The sequence below is a fragment of the Triturus cristatus genome, chromosome 1_1 (assembly GCF_964204655.1).
Source record: "Triturus cristatus chromosome 1_1, aTriCri1.1, whole genome shotgun sequence".
NCBI classification, from domain to species: domain Eukaryota; kingdom Metazoa; phylum Chordata; class Amphibia; order Caudata; family Salamandridae; genus Triturus; species Triturus cristatus.
This window is the reverse complement of record NC_140579.1, coordinates 425,073,068-425,095,466: the sequence shown is the minus strand read 5'-3', so window position 1 is coordinate 425,095,466 and position 22,399 is coordinate 425,073,068. Positions and strand designations below refer to the sequence as shown.

At 44.9% G+C, this 22,399-nt stretch overlaps 1 protein-coding gene across 1 annotated transcript in view; it reads right to left on the bottom strand.

The window, feature by feature from the left end:
• LOC146870357 (C-type mannose receptor 2-like) overlaps nucleotides 1-22,399 on the bottom strand; it is a 937,589-nt gene that overhangs the window by 747,993 nt on the left and 167,197 nt on the right. The window contains 1 exon segment of the mRNA XM_085640508.1: nucleotides 10,031-10,414. Within this exon segment, the coding sequence (XP_085496634.1) occupies nucleotides 10,031-10,414 (384 nt within the window).

Genomic DNA, 22,399 nt, shown 5'->3' with positions numbered 1-22,399 from the left:
CGGGAGCCAGTGGACCGGCTTGCCCGCCCTTCACGACGTGGCTGGTGCGATCGGGAGACTGGGACCATGGCCACGAAACAAGATGGCGATCGGGCAAAGGTAAAATCGACCCGGCGTGGCGCAGCCCATCAGTCCAACAACATGGATCGCTATACCCTCCAGAAGGGATCTCCTGAGGTGCCACGCAGGTCCCCTGAGGGCCCTACTGATGCCCCCGATCTGCCCACGGATCTGACTCTGCGGGATGTCATGGGCGCCATCGCCGAGATGAAGGCCTCTGTGGGCCAGCGTTTTGACACACTGGCGCAGAAGATCGACTCGGTCCTCGTAGATGTTGGCCTGATAAGGGCCGATCTCTCCAAGACCAACGACCGAGTCGATTCTTTGGCCCACACCGCATCGGGCCTTACGACAGATGTGGCGGCCCTGCAGGCGGAGGTGCGCCGGCTTGCTCGGGCGAGTGCGCTGATGGATCGTCGCTTGGAGGACTCCGAGAGTCGGGCCCGGAGGAACAACATCCGTATCATCGGGGTGCCTGAGGGACGTGAGGAAGCGGCGGCGGACCTTTTCGTGGAAGACTTGATTGTTACCCATCTCCAGCCACGGGGGCTGAGTAAATTCTTTGCTGTGGAGAGGGCCCACAGGGTTCCCGGGGGAAGGCCTAAGGTCGGAGCCGCTCTGAGACCTCTCATCGCCCGGATTTTTAATTTTCGGGACAGAGACGCTATCCTGCAATCCTCCAGACTACAGGGACCGATTAGACTTGACAATATGGACATTAATTTCTATCCTGATTTCACCCCTGCGGTCCAGAAGCAGAGACTGAGCTTCCTTGGTGTCAAGCGCCGTCTTCGGGACCTAAATCTCAAATACGCTATGCTTTTCCCAGCTAAGCTGCGAGTGGAGGTGGAAGGTCGCACACACTTTTTTGATCGTCCCGAAGCGGCCGGGGACTGGCTGGATACTCTGTCTGGAGATCGGGATCGGGGTGGAGGGGGGGGGGGGGGAGCGGCCGGGGGAGAGGGCTCGCCGGATCCAGACTGAGGGACTAATATTAGGCCTCGCTCGGGACAAAAATGATGCCACTTCTGACTATATGTCGGATTGCTTAAGTTCCCCTCCTATGAAGGTTGTGTGGGGTCTCTTGGGGGTTCTCCCTCCTCCTCTGGGGGTCTAGTTAGTTTAACTATCTATGGGGCGACAGGCACACTGCACGTTGGGGGGGCTGTCTGGGCTCATGCAGGGGTGCAGGGAGGGGGGAGTTTTGTTGGGGTGGGTGGGTAGGGATGGGGTGTTGTTCGTTATTATCACAAGTCAACCCTTTTTTTGTGTTGGTTCTACTGTGCTCTCGGGGGGACGAATGATGGTTTCTGTGTATGATGGGGGGTAGGGAATTAACTTTGTTGTCTTGGAACGTCAATGGACTGGGGGACAGGATCAAACGAGGTGTGGTCCTACAGTATCTGAAGCGACTCTCGCCTGATGTGGTCTTCCTGCAGGAGACACACCTTATTGGCAATTCCTTCTGCGCCATGAATCGGCGTGGCTACCGCCTCGTGGCCCACTCGGGCTTCACGTCAGGCTCGAGGGGTGTGGGTATCATGGTAAAGAACTCGCTCCCGTTGGAAATTGATGAGGTGCTCCACGATGACAGGGGACGTTACACTGTCTTGGTGGGTAGAATGGAGGGCAAAGTGGTTGTCTTTGTGTCAGTGTACGTCCCACCGGGGTTGCAGTCGACCACCTTTGCAGATCTGGGGCGCCTCCTCCTTGGCCTTCCGGGGGGGCTTCTGGTGGTGGGGGGGGATTTCAACGCGGTGGTTTCTGGGACTGTGGATCGTCACCCCCCTAGGGACCTCCCCCGGGCACAGGCGTGGCTATCCGGCCTCTTGGATACACTGGGATTGGTGGACTGCTGGCGCTTACAACATCCCACGCAGCTGCAATACACTTTCCACTCGGGGGCCCATGGTAGTCTCTCACGGCTTGATTATGTCCTTGTCCCAGCGGCCCATGTCGGGAGGGTGGGGGAGGTGCGCCATTTGGCACGGGGTATCTCGGACCACTCCCCGCTATTGTTGCATTTTGATGTCTTTCCGAGGGCTGAGAGCAGGGTGGTCCCAATCAATTCCTGGTACCTGCGCGACCCCACCATTCGCGCTGACTTGATTAACTCCCTCCAGCGCTATTTTGAGGAGAATGTGGGGTCAGTGCCTTCAGCTATCCCCCTGTGGGAGGCCTTCAAAACAGTACTTAGAGGGGAGGCCCTATCCCTTATTTCCCACGCCCGGAGGCGCGAGCGGGAGGAGGTGACCCGGGTGGAGGCTGAAATAGCTGAGCTGGAGGGTAATCTAGAAGATGGGGTGACGGATGCTGCACTACATGTTCTCCAGCTCAAACAGGCGGCTTATAGGGCCCTCGTTACGGAGGCGGCCAGGGGCCTTAGTAGAGAGCAACAGGGGCGACTGTATGATGTGGGTGATAAGGCCGGTAAACTGATAGCGTGGTTGGATAAAAAGGAGAGAGCGAATCGTGTGGTCCCGCTGATTGAGAAAACGAATGGTGTGTGTGTAACTGAGCCAGAAGAAATTGTCTCCTGTTTCGCGGAGTATTTCCGCGAGGTGTATTCCCCTGTCTCTTCTTGCTCGGAAGAGGATTCCCGTGCCCTGCTCAGGGATATCGCGCTGCCTTCCCTGTCCGGGGAGGACAGGGTGTCGCTGGACGCCGTTCCCACCTCCGACGAAATCGCCCTCGCCATACGCTCGGTCGCTTCTGGCAAGGCCATGGGCCCGAACGGTATCCCTATCGAGCTGTATAAGTTGCGACCGGATACATTGGCGCCTCACCTCCGCGCAATGTTCCTCGCGGCCCACTCGCTGGGCTCCCTCCCGCTTGACCAGCGTCTGGCTACAATCGTGGTGATCCACAAGGAAGGGAGACCTCGGGATCGGGTTACTTCTTATCGGCCTATCTCATTACTGAATGCGGAGCCCAAAATTCTCGCTAAGGTACTCGCCAATCGGCTGGTCGGTGTGGTGGGAGATCTGGTTCATCAGGACCAGTCTGGCTTTATTCCCCATCGCAATACGGCCCTTAATCTGCGGCGTTTGCATGGGGTGCTTGCGCGTGTCCCATTTATACGGGAACCGGCCATTTTGGCGTCCTTAGACGCCACCATGGCGTTTGACACGCTTGAGTGGCCATACATCTGGGCGATGCTTGCGAAGTTCGGATTTGGCCCAGGATTCATCAGTTGGGTCAAACTGTTGTATGCGGGCCCATTGGCGCAGGTGGTCGTGAACGGAAGAGTATCGGCCCCGTTTGAGCTGGGCCGGGGCACGCGGCAGGGCTGTCCCTTGTCGCCGCTTCTTTTTGCGCTTGCCTTGGAGCCCCTGGCGGAGTGGCTGCGGTGGGAGCCTTCCATCCGTGGTCTCCGTTGGACCCCCGAGTATGAGGACCGCGTATCCCTATACGCTGATGACATCCTTCTGTACCTAGCCTCCCCACGTAAATCACTTATAGTGCTAGTTGATGTTTTACACTCGTTTGGTCGTAACTCCGGTCTCGTCATCAACTGGGCTAAATCGTGTGTGTATGTTCTCTCTGGGGAGGCTCCTATTCTCCCGCGGGGTTGTCCGATCCAGATCGCCCCGCAGGGATTTCGGTACCTGGGTGTCTTCATTACTCTGGACCCGGAGGCCCGGTATGAACGGAATCTGCTTCCCCCCCTCCAGCGCCTGCGGGTAGATGTCGCACGCTGGCGGCGCCTGCCGCTTTCGCCGCTCGGCCGGGCGGCATTGTTCAAGATGATGTCTCTGCCGCGTTTTCTGTACGCTTTGCAGAACACTATGGACTTGGTCCCGGCGCGCTACTTCCGTGAGGTGGAGAGTCTGCAACGCCGCCTGTTCTGGGACGGGAGGCCGCGCATTGCTCTGGCTAAGCTGACGCTCCCATGGTTTGACGGGGGGATTGCCCTCCCGGATATTAAACGGTACTATTGGGCCTCCCAGCTCGCTGCCATTAACCATGGCCTCTACGGGCCCGCCTTAAACCCGGCATTTGAAATGGACAAGATGCTCCTGCCAGGTGGCGACTACAATCGAGCTCTCTACTCTAGCGCGCCCGACGCTCGTCTGACGGGCCCCACGCGTGTTATGGTGCAAGTCTGGCACGCGGCCAATGCAGCTATGGGGTGGAAGGACCGTTTGACCCGGGCATCACCTCTATACGCGTCTGAGCGGTTAGGTTCCCTGTGGACCTCTAAGGGCTTCGAGAAGTGGGACATAATAGGTATCAGTAAAGTGGGGGATCTTTGGACGAGGGGAGGATTTAAAACGTTCGATATGCTGCAGACGGAATTTCAGTTGCAGGGCAGCGAATACTTTCGGTATTTGCAGGTCCGTCATGCGCTGGGCTCCGTCTTCTCGGACGCTGCCTCCATCCCGGAATATTCCCCCCTGGAGGATAGAATGCTGGATGGGCACGTCCCGGACAGCACGATCTCACTTATATACAAAAAGCTTATAAACGACCGCTCGGGCCTGTTGACTGCCCTTCGTGCGGCTTGGGTTGCCGACGGTCTGGAGTTGGACGACGAGGACTGGACCTCCGCGGTGGCCTCCCCGAAGGAGGTGGCCATACCGGCTCGCCTTCGCTTCGTCCAGCTCAAGATGCTCCACCGGGTCTACATGACGGGGCCAAAGCTTCTGCGTATGGGCTATGCTGGAGATGGGTTGTGTAAGCGTGGGTGTGGTGCTTTGGGGACCTTTATGCATATTTTGTGGGAGTGCCCAGAGGTAGAGGGGTTCTGGCGTGATGTACATGAGGTGCTGCGACTGGTTACGCATGTGGCGCTGTTGCCTGAAGCGAGGAGATGCCTGTTGAATGTGTGGGAACCGACTGATTACTCGGCGCCGCAGACGTGGTGGGTGACTCTGGGATATATGATAGCCAAGCGTGATATTGCTCAACTGTGGGGATCCCAGAGGCCCCCGACGGTCTCGGCCTGGAAAGAACACATGGACTGGTGCATGTTTCGCGAAAAGGTAGTGTATGTGGCGAGGGGTAAGCCTGGGACATGGGTGAAAGTATGGGGCCCCTTGAACGCCTACCGAGGGGGTATCTGCGCACCACCGCTGCTACCTGATGCCTCGCCAGCCCCATCCCCTTAGCCGACTCATTCCCCCGCTGCCGGGCATTGGGTTCCCCCAGTCCTCGCTCTGTTCTCTTCCCCCTCCTCACACTTCTGTGTATAGTTGGGATCCCCCCTCTTGGGGAGCACGTGCTGCTATTTTCATTGTGGGTTGCCTTGTGGGTGTGGTTTTAATTTTTGTTGTTCTTAAATTAAAATGAAACCGCATAATGGGGCCTGGATGATGTGGCTTTTGACATTGTTACCTACTGTGAAATGCTCCTCCTGTAACGCCACGTGTTCCATAAATGTATGTCGTATGTTCCCACTATTGCTAGCGGCCGGCCGGAAGGTTGTGGGCCCATACTTGTATACTTTTAAGACTTGTAATAAACGGTTTAAAAAAAAAAAAAAAAAAAAAAACGAGGAGTCACTGGAGCCACAAAAAGTTAAGCTGTCAATGCTTCTCAAACCTTACAATTGCGGAGAAATATTAACACACAGTTTACTGAACAGAATATCACCATAGTGCCTCTAGCCTCATGAGGTACAGAACGGAACCGGTTAGGTCCTGGAGGTCTGCAGACGCTAACTTGTCAACTTAAGATACAGCATAATCCAACTGCATAGTTATGTATCCAGACACCGAGGACAAGTCCCATTCTGCATTTCCTACATAGCCCCATCCTGTGTGGTAAAGCATACAGCACCGACACAGCTGTCCACAAGTCCCCTAATTACAAACACAGATATTATGTTTGCCATGCAGCTTAGACTCCGCTGTAGCCGAATTTGTCACAGACTATTCCCAGAAGGAAACAAACTAGAAAAGGTGGAGAAACATGCACTTATATTGTGTTTCTGATGTGGAACAGATCTCGTCCAATGTTGGAAAGAGAGTGATCACCAAGGATTCAGATGATCAACAAAAAAAGTAGTTTTTCCTTGGACCATTCAAATGTGCATTTTGCTAGGATAATCCTTGGATCCCAGCAATAAATCTGAGTGTCAGGCTACGAATGTGGATTGGCTTGCACACAGTTGCCTTGATGGACAAATATTTCAAGTTAAACAGAATATGAGGATAGATCTTGGTGCCCAAGAAGTGAAAAACTGAAAAGAGCTCGCTCAACTGAAACAGTTTATATTTCTGCTACAGTCTGAAGGCCTTCCTTTTTAGGTCTCGCCTGACCCAGCGCATGCGCTGGTCTGACGAGACTTATTGAGAGGGCTCCAAAAAGTGCTACCAGGCCAGCCTAGTGCTACAGTGCATGTGCGCGGGCGCGCACGACCGCGATTACTTTCACTTTCACGGCCGCTTTGATGTTTGATCGCGATCACTTTCGCTGCCGCACGGCCGCTTGGCATAGCCAATAGGTCTCGCTTTTGGGACCTTATAAGTATTTAGTTATGCAACTGTTCCATGGCTAAACACTTATAAGGTCCCAAAGGTGAGACCTATTGGCTATGCCAATGCTTGTTGTTCCCATGATCACAGGCTGGGCACCTGGCTGTGTTCGGTATAAGAATTACACATGTGATTAATACTCTAAACTTGTGTACAGTATGGTATACATTCAAGTCCTGTATTCAGTCTACAAGCTTTCTCCAAAAACTGTTGCTGGGAGACAGTTGAATCTGTGACTCACATTATTAATGTTTCTTTTGTCAATAACCCCTTTGAGACTCTAATTGGTGCATGAACAGGTTTTATTCGATAATACTTATCTGACCATTACTTCAATTTGTCATTACATTAGCTCCATCTCTCCCATTATTTGAAATGAACATAAAATATCAAATCTGCCCAATGGAAGTAATGGTTACGGTAGGTATAACGGTAAGGTTGATGTGGTAGTAAACCATGGAAGAAGCTGAGACAAGCATTTGGATTGGACTAAAGTGGATGGATTACTCTGGATGCTATTTCATACCACAACAGAGCAAGTCAGTGTGACCATTCCAGTGGGTTGGCAGAATCTTCTCCCCATTTCAGTTTATGGACAGAGCTCAAAATTGCTTTTACAAAGATGGTAAAGTTTGGTGGCCATGAAGTGGGCCCTCACAATCCCTAACCTTAGAATTTCCCAGGTACGGGAATAATATACACCTTATGTGAATCATCAAGATCGCTGACCTGAGGCGATTTAGTAAATCTCTCCCAGGCTGCTGCCTATGGGTGAGGCAGAGCCAGTCACATGTTAGAATTGGGGCAGAGTCAATTACAATAGATCCATCCACCTTCATTGCTCACTTCAAACACCAACACAACAATGTGGCCTCCATTGCACTGTGCTGAATACAATCGTAATTCTTTAGACAGTGTGACAAACTCCACAGGAAAGGATTCAGAAATAAGGAGCAAATCTGCTCTACAAACAACGCACAAATAATTTAATACATTTTAAGAAAACATGTAACTGTCTCTCGCCCTTCCAAAAAGATGGCTACTTCCTGAAAATGACATTAATTTAAAAAAATGTAAAAATAATAGTTAGATCTTGAAAACACATTTATTATTTTTATAGTAATGGCTATGTTCTTTCCTAAACTATGTAACTGTTCTGATCTTTACATTTCAGCTTAAAAATCGGACCAGCTGAAAGGATTCTTCCAGCACTGAATGCATCTGGTCAGTTTCATTGCAAAACATGTAAAGCTTAAGCACACCTGTCGGACAGACACCAGCCACGTGTTCACAGGAGCCCCCTCCCCAATCCTCACTTGACAGCAAAGGAAGATGAAGCAGATTAAACCTTCAGTAGTAGTGTGGCATGCAAGGACGCTACAAAGCACGGAGATCTCGCTCATAGACCTGATGGACACTGCTTCGAACCCCATTCTTTCTTATTCACTAAATCTATTAGCACTGAGTTGGTTAATAATAAGATATATTATTCAAGCAACAAGTGACAACTTAGTGCTATTATGCAATTGCTATTACTGTTCATCATGAACCTATTTTGTTAAGGTCAGACTTTGTATTAAAGCTAAAGCTTTTCATTGAAAAATGAGATGAGTTTTCAAAAAACGTTGCTTTTCAGAAAAAAGAAAGGCACATTCTAGAGCTATCTTATTCACAGAATCATAAAAAAGAGATTTTCACAAATGTATCTTTGCCTTTGTAGCTTTCTGGCCATTAGGCCCTACAATTGATGGGCGGTGGTGTCGATCGTTGTCAATAAATGTGCCCCTGCAAGTACTTGGTTGCTTTGTCCTTTCAGCGGTGCCAATCAGTTTATGGAATTTTAGATAGAGCAAACCAGGTTGCCTGATGAGCTTTGGATGAGGGTGAACACATCAGCGATAAAGGGGGGGAAAGGTTACAAAACAGAATCAGCATCATAAATGTAAATAACATAACACGGTATAGGGTCTCAGTTAAGAAAATAAATCATTGGCCTTAGTGCTAGATACATTACTGCTAATGTGTTCATACTGAAGTTTCACTAGCACAGTGAACATCATCATTTGCAGATCCAGTGTTTGTGGCGGATCAGGGGCGCTCCTTGGTGGGTCCACCTGTTAAGGTTAATGAACGCACACGAACATGTATGTTTGTTGGTAGTCACCAAGAATTTGCAGATAGTTTTCAAACTAGGCAATTCAAGCAAATATACTCCTGCAAGAGGAGTAAGTTCGTTTCCAGGGTAGGAAGGGTAACACCACCGCCATATCTCTTGGGGCCTTAAGTGACGAGGTTAAGTAAAACTAACAAATATTTTCCATTAAAACATATTTGTGTTCCATTTCCGCACTCAGAATTGCTCTCCGGGGTACAATTTTACATGAACTAATGCTAATGCATTTGAGCACTCAAGAATATCTATGACTGTTGATAACTCCTGAAATAGTTGGATAAAAAAGAAAAAATATCACAAATGTACTCCAAAGTAGGAGCAAGGCTGATTGACGTAAATGTTAAACTTTTTCTTACACTTCTGCTAGTCAAAGCTGAAGGGAGTAAATCAGTACAAATAATGCAACAACCCCCCCCCCCGTAAGTATGTTAAAGTAGGTGGTGAAGTGATTCTGTCCTTACACATTACTGGCAAGCAACACAATCTATACCAGCCCACCCATGGATCCCTTGGTGTCCTGCATCCCGCTGTGTACAGAACACTTTCCCTATTAAGTGCTGCCCTAGCCTAGCCCTTCCTCGCACCGATCTTGAATATTTCTGGTAATGAAGGTGTCATCTCCAGCTGCAGAGAATTTATCATATCATCATCATATTTGTACGATGTGCAACTTGAAATATCCGCCATGTAAAATAATATAACAATCAGTGTTTTTTAAATTATAAAAATCATAATGATTATAATATATAGAGCAGGAAAGAGAAGCTTGCCTCCCTATACACTTTACTCTTACAGTCATTCATCAGAAACTCTACAGCTGGGTAGCAATGAAAAAATCCACAGATTTCCAGAGGAAGTGCTAAATGTGGTGCACAATTCTCCGGTTTAATTCGCTCCACTATACAGTGCCTATACACTATACAGTGCCTGCAGTATAGGAAAGTGCACCGTTGGACCCTACTAAGGATTTAGCACATCTTTCAGAAATTGGAGGATTTTTCATAACACGCATCACCAAAACAGGCTTTCATTCCTTTCCCCCACCAATTCAAGAAATGTGGCACACCATTTTACCAGATTTTGTCTCAATAGTCTCGGAAATACGTTTACCACGAAGGACATGTGGGATTCAAAACTGGACACAATCCGGACATAGGGTTTACATAGTGCTACACAACTTCCCTAACATTGCAGACTCCACCTCTCTCTGCTTTCTTGGATTAAGGTGAGCAGTACATTCTTCAGGAATGATCATAACCAGCATAGAGCAAGCGAGAAGCTAGCATGAGAGCAGGTTCAGAATGGGTTGTCCGTTTACCTGAATAAACTTTGGAACAAATGCTGGAATTTGTGCCATGGATCCACAACTGGTCTTCCTTCACTGCAGCTGGTGATGAGTTGCCTATCATGGTGTTTAGGATCTGCGAGAGCTGCTCCTCCAGAGACCTGCAGCGCCGCATCACATTGAAAGCTTCATGGTCGCACTCGTAGGTGACAGCCGAAGTCAGGGTGGTTCCGTTAACAGGCAGTGGGATCCAGAGACACTGCATTGCACCAATGTTGAAGAGACGTCCACGGGAGACCCAGAGCCATTGTTGGGCCGCGTAGCTGCTGTTGCAAGTTTTTGGGATTTGTATTTTGCTGTCTCTTACCTCCAAGCAGCCTTGCCTTTCATTACTGAAGATGAGGAAGGAGCCAGGGGCTGAAACACACACAAAGGAAAATACAGAATGAAGAACATACATCACTGAAAAAAATGATTTTCAACATTACATGAATTAATAAAAAATACTCTAACTAGGATCAGCGTAACAATTAATTTAGATGCTCTGCCTTTGGCATGCTGAAGATTAAGTTTTCGACTTCACTGTTGGATGGGAAAATAAGTTGTCTTGATCACTGCTTTTTGGCACAAACAATTTATTGAAGAAAAAGGAACTGAGTTCGGCATAAGAAAGTCTATAGAACACAATTTTTCTTATTATTTATAATCTTTTAATTGTCTCTTTAGAATGTTGGTTTTCTCTTTCAGCAACATACCTTTTTTTCAACTCTCCATGGTAGGGAACCCCTTTAGTTATGTTTCTCAATAAAATTACTTAATTTAAGACTGGTTGCTTAACTTCATGGAGCCTCATCTTTGGATGCATGATATTTAGAAGCTTTCAATGTTCCATCTGTTTCATTGATGCTTTTTGGACATATGTTCCCAACTTTGAATTGTCTTTCTCATCTTTGCATTGACTTTGAGAGTTTTGCATTAGGTCGAGCCATGCAGTCCAGTTGTGAACGACCTACTGTGACTATACTGTGGACTTCTAGTCTGCTCATTGCTTACCAATAGTTGCCTTTGTCACCCTCACTTGATTGCTTCTTGTTTGGAGGTTTGCCATCCTCTTCTTCTGTTTGGCCCTCCCCTACAGCACAGCCTCTTTATGATCCTTTTGATTGGCTGACTTGTAGCCTTCCATTACTTACATTTACGGAACAACTTTTTTTTAATTTTGATTCAGCACTCCATGGGATTGCATAGGTTTTCCAGCTCTCTACCTCGTGTGCTGCTTTACTCTCTCAGATACCTGCCCCCCACCTCTACCTCCACACTGTGTTGCTCCCAATCCCTCCAAATCTATCTGTAAAAGCAGAGCAGCAGGGATATTTTTAGTGGGGTATGGCTAAAAAGCAGTCTTTAAGGGTAGTTTTTGTTTTATCTCCTGCATTCCCTATTTTTCATGAAAGCAGAAACTTTGGCACACAAAGGGTTTTGTGGCACTAGAGTAAGGGTCACTGTACTCACTCAGCTGGCAGCTGACGCAGAAGTAGTACTTAGCATGACACTTTGCCTGGGGGACCATAAATCTGCTCCCTGGGCTTCTGCAAATGGCTGTGATTCTAGGCCTTGGCAAACATTTCCCTTACATTCTGACACCTGGGCTTCTGCAAATGGCTGTGATTCTAGGCCTTGGCAAACATTTCCCTTACATTCTGACACATTATTACACTCTGTGCAAATATGCAAATATTCCTGAGTAAAATCTATTTGAAAAATATACAATGACATTTATAAAGATTGAAAACTTTGAGTCCAATGTACTGTTTTGAGATACCTTAAGATAGGTTTTGCTTTTCCTCCAGTATTTTATTTGTGTTACTTTTACTTTCTTTAAACAATACTTTACAGAAAAACATTGGCAAAGCCAACACACGGCAGTCTCATTATAAAGGTGAGACCGACTGGCTTTGCCATTGCTTTTATTTTTTGTTTTTGGCATTACAACACACTGTTCAAGACATTACATCAAGTTTTCAGGCCTAATCAGTAGCCTTTAATTCGCGTTCCTAGAGCAACCGAAATTTACTTTATTTCTTTATATCAACCTACTGCTGACGTCATTATCGTCTCGCAATGATTTGCTTCAAAAGGCCTAGAATGGTGGTGTCCTCTATGGTAGAACAAAATCAAAATTCGTTAAAGAGAAGCTTTGTGGTTTTTTGTCCTTCCTATGACAGGTGAGTCATTCATTGGTTGAATAAAAACATGCATTGAGTCAACTTTTTGTTTTTCAAATGCACTGCTACTGGTTCTAGAGCAGGCACTGGTTATTTCTTCACCCCTCTCCTGCCAGTTTGTACACAACTGCAAGCTGATCTTTACAAGAGAAGTAAAACATACCCATGTTTAAATGTTTGACGTTTTCTTATGATTCACTGACAGAGCACCTGGAATCTAACTGCTTGTTTGTGGCACGGGGGCTTTCACACGTATAAATGATCAAATTGCGTTTTCTTCCCCCAAGTGTTGCTTGCTACAGAATGCGAATTGGGTCTATTTTAGACAGTAGTAGCTCACATTTATGATACAGAAATACATCATAAACTGATAAACCAGTTATTTTATTATTACGTACAACCACTACAGCCTTTCCTGGACAGCATTTTGGAAGATAAAGGCGATTACAAAAAACACAACAACAGGAAACAGTTGCGTGTGCAAACAAGCATTGGCAAATACAATAGGACTTTCCTTTTAGTGGTGTTGCCTGACCTTTTGACTTTGCCAGTGCTTTTTGCCGATGCTGATCCACATAGGCAAAAGGCAAAAAATGCTTGTTTGTTGATGTGGCACAGACTTGGCAAAAACAAAACAAACAAACAAAAAAGGCCACAGCCGATAATGACAAAAAGTGACACCTTATCTAAGCAGTAATACATCATGATGCAGGAGTGACAGAGGGACGAGGTACGGGGATCAATGCAGTGGGGTTAGGGAGGCAGGGAAGCAAAGGAGGAGGTTGGAGGGATGGGATTGAAAAATCAAAAAAAAAGGCAGATGTGGGGTAAGCAAGTGACAAGCAGGGGTGAGTGGGAGAGCAACACAGTCAGTGTCGATGGGGTGAAAGATTGAGAGGGAAAGCAGAACACAAGGGAGAGAGCGCGAGCACACCTGCACTCCCATGGAGTGCTCAAGGCAAAACAAACAAGCATTGAAAATGCAATAGGTCTCGCTTTCTATTAAGTTAAAGCCATTTGCTTTGCTATACAACACCAATAACAAAGCAAATGGCTTTAACTTAATCAAAGGCGAGACCTATTGCATTTTCAATGCTTTTTAGCAAACGTAGGATAAACAAAGACTGGTGAAAAACATAAGGCTCCAACCCTATTTCTTGCAGTTTGCATACAGCTCTTTGATGGCAGTTCATACGTAATTGTACTATATTAGGGTTGTAACTTATGATTGGACTGCAAGTAACAAAAGGATCTCTGTGACAAAAACAGTAAGCCACTGAGCTAACCACATAAAATACAATTCTGTGAACTGCAGGGTAGACGCACTTTCCAGCTTCCATATTAACCCTCTGCGCTACTTTATCACGAGTCAGAACTGCCACTAGACAAAACTCCATCTCTCTCCCAGCAGGAACATTAATCATGCGAGTTATCTTGACATGTTTATTGTTGCGTGAAAAGCGTCCAACACTCAGGGAACTCTGCAGCGGATCCTTTTAAACCCACAAGTTATTTATACAAGAATTTACAATGCAATAGGTCTCACACTGACATTATTTTGAGCTATTGACATTGTAAATGACATTGTTTTTGTTTTGTAAAACATAAATAAAATGCATTGTAATTTTAAGTGGCAATAGCTAAAAAAATAATTACATGCAAAATCTATTGCATTGCATTTACACTAGTGTGAGCTATTGGCATTGTAAATGGTACTGGCTTTTATTAATGTGATTGTTTTTTAACAATATAAATATAATGCATTTTCAATGCTAATAGCATAAACTAATGTAAATATAAATATAATACATTTTCAATGCTAATAGCATAAACTAATGTAAATGTGATACTTTATTTTATTTCTAAGATGTTGAGAGCTATTTTCATTGTAATTACAATGCTTTTATTGTATGAGTTTTTAAAACCTACAAGGTGTGCATTGATATGCAGACCTTGGTTCACTGGCAGTGAAGCTAAGAAACATTGATAATGCTTATATTTGGAATGGTAGTTTTGGCAATTATCAGCCCCACTATGTGTGTAATTTGGAATGTACTAGTTTACACATATTTTAACCTACCATTGCTTAGTGGACCAACAGCCACCATACCTATGAAGTTATCTTTAATAAAATCCTTTAATCAAATAATATTGAACCATATGCCGTTTGACATTTGCCATCATTTTTGCTTAAACATCAATAGACCCCAAATCCATTGTGTAGCATATTTAAATTATATCCTATAATGCTTAATGTGTTTATTGTGATTTCTCCAATATGTTTTATTATATTATGTCCACTTTTGACTAGCATGTTTTAAAATTAACAAGTTGTCACTATTTCGTTCAAATCTCCTTAAGGATCATACATTAGCCAAATATACAAAAAAACTGCCTGTTTTCAAATATCACCAAAATTATAGATTCTTTCAAACAGATTCAGCAAAAAGAAACCATTACATCCCACCCGGAACCACCTGCCGTCTTTATGTGGGGCCATGTCCCCCAATAACGTGTACTTCTGGCTACGGGCCTATATTAAACTGAATACCATTTATAAAAACACTCCAGAATAATGCTTATTTTTAAATCCCTGATGCTTTATGGGAGATGTAGTGGCTACACTTTAGTGGACTTGTCACAATAAATTCATTTTTATAACAAAGAAATATGCATCAAAACATGTCAAAGAAAATACTTTAAAACTGTATGGAGCCATTACAGAAATGTTTAATGGAAAGTTTGTGAAAAAAATACCTGATGCTTCAAAGTTCAGCATAGTAATATAAATATGTATACATTACATATGTACCATCCATGAGAGGGCAAGAGTCCAAACATGAGGCGCCACAAGATAGTACCTCAGGCATGGAGGAAGCCAATGATGCCACAGGCATACCAACACCACCTGTACCATTACAACGCAGACCAGATTTCCATGAAGACTCAGAAGAGCATACAGCAGCCAGGGAGACACCATAACCTGCTGTGAGAGTCAGACACATTCATAGGAGACGTACAGAGAAAGACTGAACAAAAAGCGTACACATACAAGGACGCTTTCATATTATTACGAACTGCTCGAATATTAAAGAGGAAGGAGTTTAGACTACTAGAGCCTTGGATGCGCCAAACTATACATACAGGCTGGGTTTCAACAAAACGGTATCTCTTCCAATAACAAACTAACCCTTGAAAAGCTAATAACGTGATGTACTAAAACAAAAACTGTGCGCTGTATATAACTCAGTGGTGGCTGCAGCCCCCATGTTTCGCAGTCAGTCCTTCTGCACTAAATGTTAAACGTTGGGGGGGGCATTCCATTGTCATTTGTTATCAACTTATGCTAGCTTCCGGCAGGTGACCCTTTAGGCCACGTCCTTATTAGCTTCAACAATCACGGAATGTCTTTTTACAAAAGCTCATTAGTGCACCACGGTTTCCCACATAATCATAGGCTGGATTTCTATCCGTGGGTGAGCTTATCTTACTTGTGATCATCGATCTTTATCTCACAACCCTGCACATTCTCCCATTCACTCAATCCTTACCTTCATGCGTTCCCGGCGGGGCCAGGAGGCTTGCTGGCAAATAGGGTGCCTGAGCCCTCCAGGTGCTGGTAGTGCGCCTCTACCAATCGCTCGTTGCCCCATACGACTATAAGTGCGTTTGTTTCTGCTGGGGTCCAGGACATGCCGCGACAAGCAGCCGACGTGGAAAAGGAGACTGAGGGAGACGAGGCAAGGCCCGGACTACCGATGCATCCCTCCAGAGGCGACGAATGGTTTGCGGTAGAAGGCGCCGACAACGATGGGCGTCCATCGCTAAGCCCGGGTGAAGTAGGGGACATGGTCTCAAGCTTTGGACTCTCCAGTGGCGGCGGAGCAGGATCCGATTGCAGATCCGACTCACAGGGCGCAGCCATGTTGACTCCTCGGAACCAGCGGGAAGTTACGTCTTTAACTAGAAAACGGACTATCACTAGTAAAAGAGTCAGGGAGCCCCTTTGCAAACGTTCTGGAGTATGAACCCGCATTTCCTAAGGAAGTGCCTCAAATATTAACAAGCAGCACCAAACTACGCGACGAGCCGTGGGGGACGCACAACATGCAAATCTTCCCAACCGTTCTCAGTCTGTCTATAGTTTAAAAAAAGTGCAAACATTTGCTTCGGGTGGTAAACAGCACAATTCTGCGAGTTAACATCTGAAGGCGACATGTAGCACCTTTTTCAACAATTTACACCTTTTGTTTAGACCTGGCGCCAAGGTGGAGACAGACGTAGGACCAAATGGAAAAAGACAAACAGCCTTTGGTTTCTGCTTTGATAAAAGCAGCAAGACATCACCATTGCAGTAAAGATATGTATCATGTTTACAACCTGCATATGTGCAGAGTTTAGGCAGGAAGAAAAAGATAATTAGTGCACATTACAGGATTTCAACATGCCATGAAATCAGAGATTAAATGATTTGCCTAGATCCAGTAAATATTTAGCTAACGCCGACACTTTAAGGTGGTTCCCCAGCTTCAATTGGTTTGGTCCATAGAAAAAGGCTTTGTATTGGTGGCAAATGCCAGGTTTTCCGAATCGGGCCGTTTGCGATGAAAAAAAGCTAGGTACCTGTGGGTCATAGTTTGTTGAGTATTTGCTATAAATAGCTCATGGTGTGCAATCTTTTCACCAGGAGGAAAATGTCCTGAGGTAGTATGTTCATTTGTTGCTGTCCGCCAATGCAGGTTTTAATGCTGGACACACACAGGAGTCTTATTTTTATTGGTTCGGCAAAACATTTTTATGGTAACACAAATAAACTCCTATTTTCTCCCTGTCCTATTGTTTTTGCATTTCTGTCACTATATATTTGCGAATCAGAAGAAGAACAATTTCAAATGGTGACATTTTGAAGTGACCACAAACACCAGCAGATTGTGGTTAAAGTCGAGTTTATTGCTGCTCATCTCATCAACAGCTTCCAGGGAATGAGCTTGTGCTTCAAGCACATACATTCCATCACCCTGGAGCCCATAGAACATTCATGGTGCCATGACAACACCACATAAGCTATTACAATATCTCCCTTCTCTGCATAAATAAGAACAACAAAACAAAAAACAAAACAACACAAAATAAATACATTTAAAAAAAGAAAAGAAGAATAACAAATAGATACGCTAAAAGCACATCAATAAGCTTAAAACATCCTACAAATACTGTGGGCTGTTACAAATCCATACGTTTGGGAACAATTCTTTTGCGTGTACTCCTCCTGATTGAAACAGAAGATCCCTCTGGAGACATTTCTTTGCAGGACCGACTTTCCCCATTCAAACCAAAATTCCCACCGACTGGAAAGGAATTACTGGGACCCAAAACAGAATTGTCCTTCAAACCCATTCGACACACAACCTTATCAGGGATTCTATAAACTCTGGACACATTCCACCAATTTTTCCCCTTGACTCTCACAGCATGCCGCGAGACAGAATCTACACACACAGGTTGACTGAATTTGGAAAAACCTTTAGGTACATTGTGTGGGATCTTTATCTTAATCCAATCCCCTACTTTGATATCGTGAGACCACCTCTCTTTTGAACCCCTCTCCTCTTGATATACAGAGGTATTATCGCCAACACAACCTTTATGGTTTACCTGAGAAGAAGACAAACCTGAATTAGCTAAAAGTCCCCACTGCCTCATCCAAGCAGGACACATGTTGAACGTGGCAACTCTCCCTCTCAGTAATTCAAATGGACTCTTTCCGAATTCCAAACATGGTGTAGTCCGATGGGCCCACAACATGCTCTGAACAGCTCCCCCAATATCCATGATACCAGCAACAGCCCATTGCACACAATCAACTAAGATACGGTTCATGCGCTCAATGAAACCATTGCCCTGTGGGTGATAGAGAGCCACACGTTTGTGGACAATACCAGATTGACTTAAGAAACAAGACATTTCCTTGGAAACAAATTGCACTCCATTGTCCGACACCAACTCTTTAGGAAAACCTTCCCTAGCAAACAGACTTTCCAAAAATTTGATAACTTTGGTAGAATTAGGCTCAGTCATAAAACACACCTCCCACCATTTACTGTAATAGTCCGCAACCACCAAGGCGAACCTATGCTTGCTGGATAAAACATTGAATGGGCCAATGAAGTCTAAGGCCAGTTTTATCCACGCCCCTGAAGGTAACTCGACTCTTACTTTAGGAGGAGACACAGTCTTGATTACTTTGTCACTGGAACAACAAGTATAGCAATTTTCAACCATACTTTCTATATGCCGATCCATTGAGGGCCACCAATAAATCGAACGAACCCTGCGCTTAGTGCACGTCTGCCCCAGATGACCTTCATGCCCTGCCTTGATTATGCGATCTCTCAAACTCGCTGGAGGTACAAACTTGTCACCACGCAGAATCATTTCATCTTCCTCTAAAGATAATTCATCGGCCACTTTAGCAAAAGGTTGTAATTCAGAGTCCAAATGTTTCTCCTTTGGCCACCCCTGAATAATACACTTTTTAACTTCTTTGAGAACAGAGTCTGCTTTCAATGCATCAAACCATTCATCCTCCTTGAAACACCCCTCTTTACAAACATCAATACTTGCGATCAAACATTCTTCATCTTCTTCTGCAACACATTCTTCTTGTCTCACCGGCAACGGCAATCTAGACAAAAAATCTGGTCTAATGTTTTTCCCCCCAGGAATGTGTTCAACAATGAAATTATACTGAAGAAGCTTGGAGCTCAGCCTAGCTATCCTGGGCGTATGATCCTTTACAAGCACACCATTAAGAATGGGAATAAGAGGTTTATGATCAGTCATAAGCTTGAACGATCTGCCCCAAAGGAAACCTTTGAACCTCTCAACTGCCCAACAACAAGCAAGAAGCTCCCTCTCGATCACAGAATAGTTTTTCTCACTGGGACGCAGTGATCTGGAAATAAATCCAACCGTTTGTTCTAACCCACCTCTCATTTGAGTCAACATGCCACCTAAACCATCCAAACTAGCATCCACCGACACAATGGATTCTAAAGCAGGATCATATGGAGTTAAAATGTTGCAATGGTTCAATTCATTTTTGATTTTTTCAAAATCATCTTGACATTCTCGATCCCAAAGAAACACAGTTCCCCTTTTCAAAAGTTCCAGAAGATGGGCGGTCTTTGCTGCAAAGTTGGAAATGAATTTGGCATAAAACTCACACATGCCAAGGAAAGATGATACTTGTTCCTTGGATTTGGGGGACGGAATTTTGACAATAGCTTCAATCAGACCCACTCTAGGAAGAATGCCTTCACCTGAAATAAAATGCCCAAGGTACTCTATGGACTGCACACCAAACACGCATTTACTTAAGTTCCCTACGATACCCTTATCCTGTAATCTGTTCAACACCTCAGATAAGTTCTTATCATGCGAAGACTTGCTAACCCCGGCTACTAGAATGTCATCCTGAAACACTACTGTGTCCTGCACGCCCATCAGAACTTTTTCCATGACACGCTGGAAAACAGAGGCAGCGGAAGCTAACCCAAAAGGCATCCGTCTAAACTGGAAAGTGCCAGATGGTGAAACAAAAGCAGTCAAGTGTTTAGATGATGCATCTAACTCCACCTGATGGTATGCTGATGACAGATCTATCTTTGAAAACCATTTGAACCCTTGAAACTTTGATACTATGTCATCAATACGGGGTAACGGGTGAGAATCCACCCAGATATTTTTATTGAGGCTGCGTAAGTCAATGCAGACTCTGAGGTTTCCATTTTTTTTCCGTGCGACGACCAATGGACTTAACCAAAGGGATGATTCAACTGGTTCGATCACCCCTGTTTCACACATCTTTTCCAACTCCTTTGCCAGGTCATCCCGAACACTCAAAGGTACATTGCGTAGCTTATGTTTACAAGGAATGGCTCCCTCTTTTACCTTAATAAGGTGTTTAAAGCCTTTGATTAATCCGAGTGACTCAGAAAAAACTTTTAGAAAACTGCTTCCCCAACTGGAAAAGTCTTTTTCACTCCTTGACTCATTAACAATAGAGACTGGTTCCTTAGTGCCTGCCCTAAGAGTCATTTTAAACAAAGCTTGGTGGTACCACCCCAGGATGTCTAGTCCCTTAATAGCTACATAAAGTTTCCCCGTGATAATTTTTTCCTTGAACATCAATGTGCTTTCAAAGAAACCTTTAAGTTGGATCCTCCTTCCTTCATAAGACACTGGACTTCTATCAGGAGGTTCCAAATGTCTGTCACCCCATACAGATTCAAACAACTCTTCCGTGATCATTGTCATGCGTGCTCCGGAATCAACAAGCAATTTTAGGACTTTGCCATCCACAACTATGTCTACAATAGGATCTGCACAGTCCTCACCATCATCCTTCACTACTAACATGAGGTCTCTCATGGAACTCACAACTTCTGTGTTACATTCTAGAATGTCACTCTCCTCCCACACAACGTTGACATTCCTTCTAGAGTTACATACTTTAGCAAAGTGACCTTGTTTACCACAATTCCTACACATAGCATTACGAGCAGGACAAACTCGTGAATTAGGAAAATGTGCAGAATAACCACACTTTGAACACAAATTCTTCTTCTGTAGATAGAATTGTTTCTTATCTTGTTTTGTAACTTGCGACTTCCCTTTAACCTCATTGCCGTTTTTCTCACCAGTATTTTTCTCAGGCAAGCCATTCTTGTCTGCACTATTTTTACAATCACTTACAGCCCCCACCGTTGTTTTATCAGATCTCAGTTCGTTGGACGATGACTGCGATAATTCAATGCTTTTGACAATAGAAATTGTTTCTTCAAGAGATGGGTTTTTTAAAGTTAATAACTTCTGTTGCACTTTTTTGTCTCTGCAACGTACCACAATTTGATCTCTTATGAGTTGAAATGTAAACATCTCAAATTCACAGTCAGATGCCAGGATGCGTAGAGAAGCGACATATGATACAATGCTCTCAGAGGTTTGTTGTTCCCTCGTGAAAAACTTATGTCTAGCTACTACTAAACTTTTTTCCACATCAAATTGTTTTTCTAGCATGTGAATAGCTTGGTCAAAATCATTGAGCGGCTCATCCCCCTCTGCTAGCTCAGGCAAAGGTAAATGCTCAAGAACGGCCTGCCCTTCAAAACCCAAATTATGTTCAAGGATAAATCTTTTACGTTCGGCGCTAAATCTGAGACCTCCAATGGCCCCTAAATACTTGGTAAAGGCTCTATACCATACTTTCCACTCTACTGGTGGATCCCCTGGAAGCTGTAGAAAAGGAGAAGGGGCTTGTACATTTTGCATGGTGAAAATTAAGATAGAATAATCAATCAACAAATAAATAAACAAAAAATACCACAAAATCTTCACTGCAAATGTGAGTTTCCCTGTTCTCCCTGAATATTAGAGTAACATATATGTATCACAATATAATTTTTGTTACTATACACCCTATGTATGTGCTATTTTCCCTTTTTTTTTTTAAATATAATACCTGAACATGTAACCTGTAATTCACTAAAACTGCTATGAACAATGACACGCTGTAACTAACGAGCATCCACAAGATGGCGCTAGAGTATTAATGAACTACCAATGTTTGAATCCAATACGAATAAAAATAATAATTCTGTCTGTTGACTGTGCTTTAAAAACTTGCACAACATAAAGCGAAGAGTACCTTGACCCAACAGACTGTCACGTATCACTTTACTGTTCAAACGAAACATCCGATTGTTTCCGTGGCATTTCTGACGTAGAGGAGAAAAAACAGAGTCTTTGGTGTGTTGCCTCGTAGATTCCAAGCGTAGACGTCAGCGCGCACATAAGCGTGTGCCGTGTGGCTCAAAGCACGCTCTTGCTGCACTGGGTGAAGAATCTGGATGACAGGGAACAAACACCATGGAATCCTTGAGGTGGATGACGCGCGCGACTCAGCAACGGTGAGTACGCGAGCACTTTCAAAAGATAATAAATGTAACAGGTATTACCCGCTAATGTCGCTGAAACATCCAACCTTGACCACAATTAACGAATAGATCACCAAGTCTCTGCTGACGAAAAGTCAAACCTTTACAGTGCTACTCGCACAGGAACGTCGATCACCATTTGTGCACCTCGTCCGTGCATTAGCTCCACGACAACACTC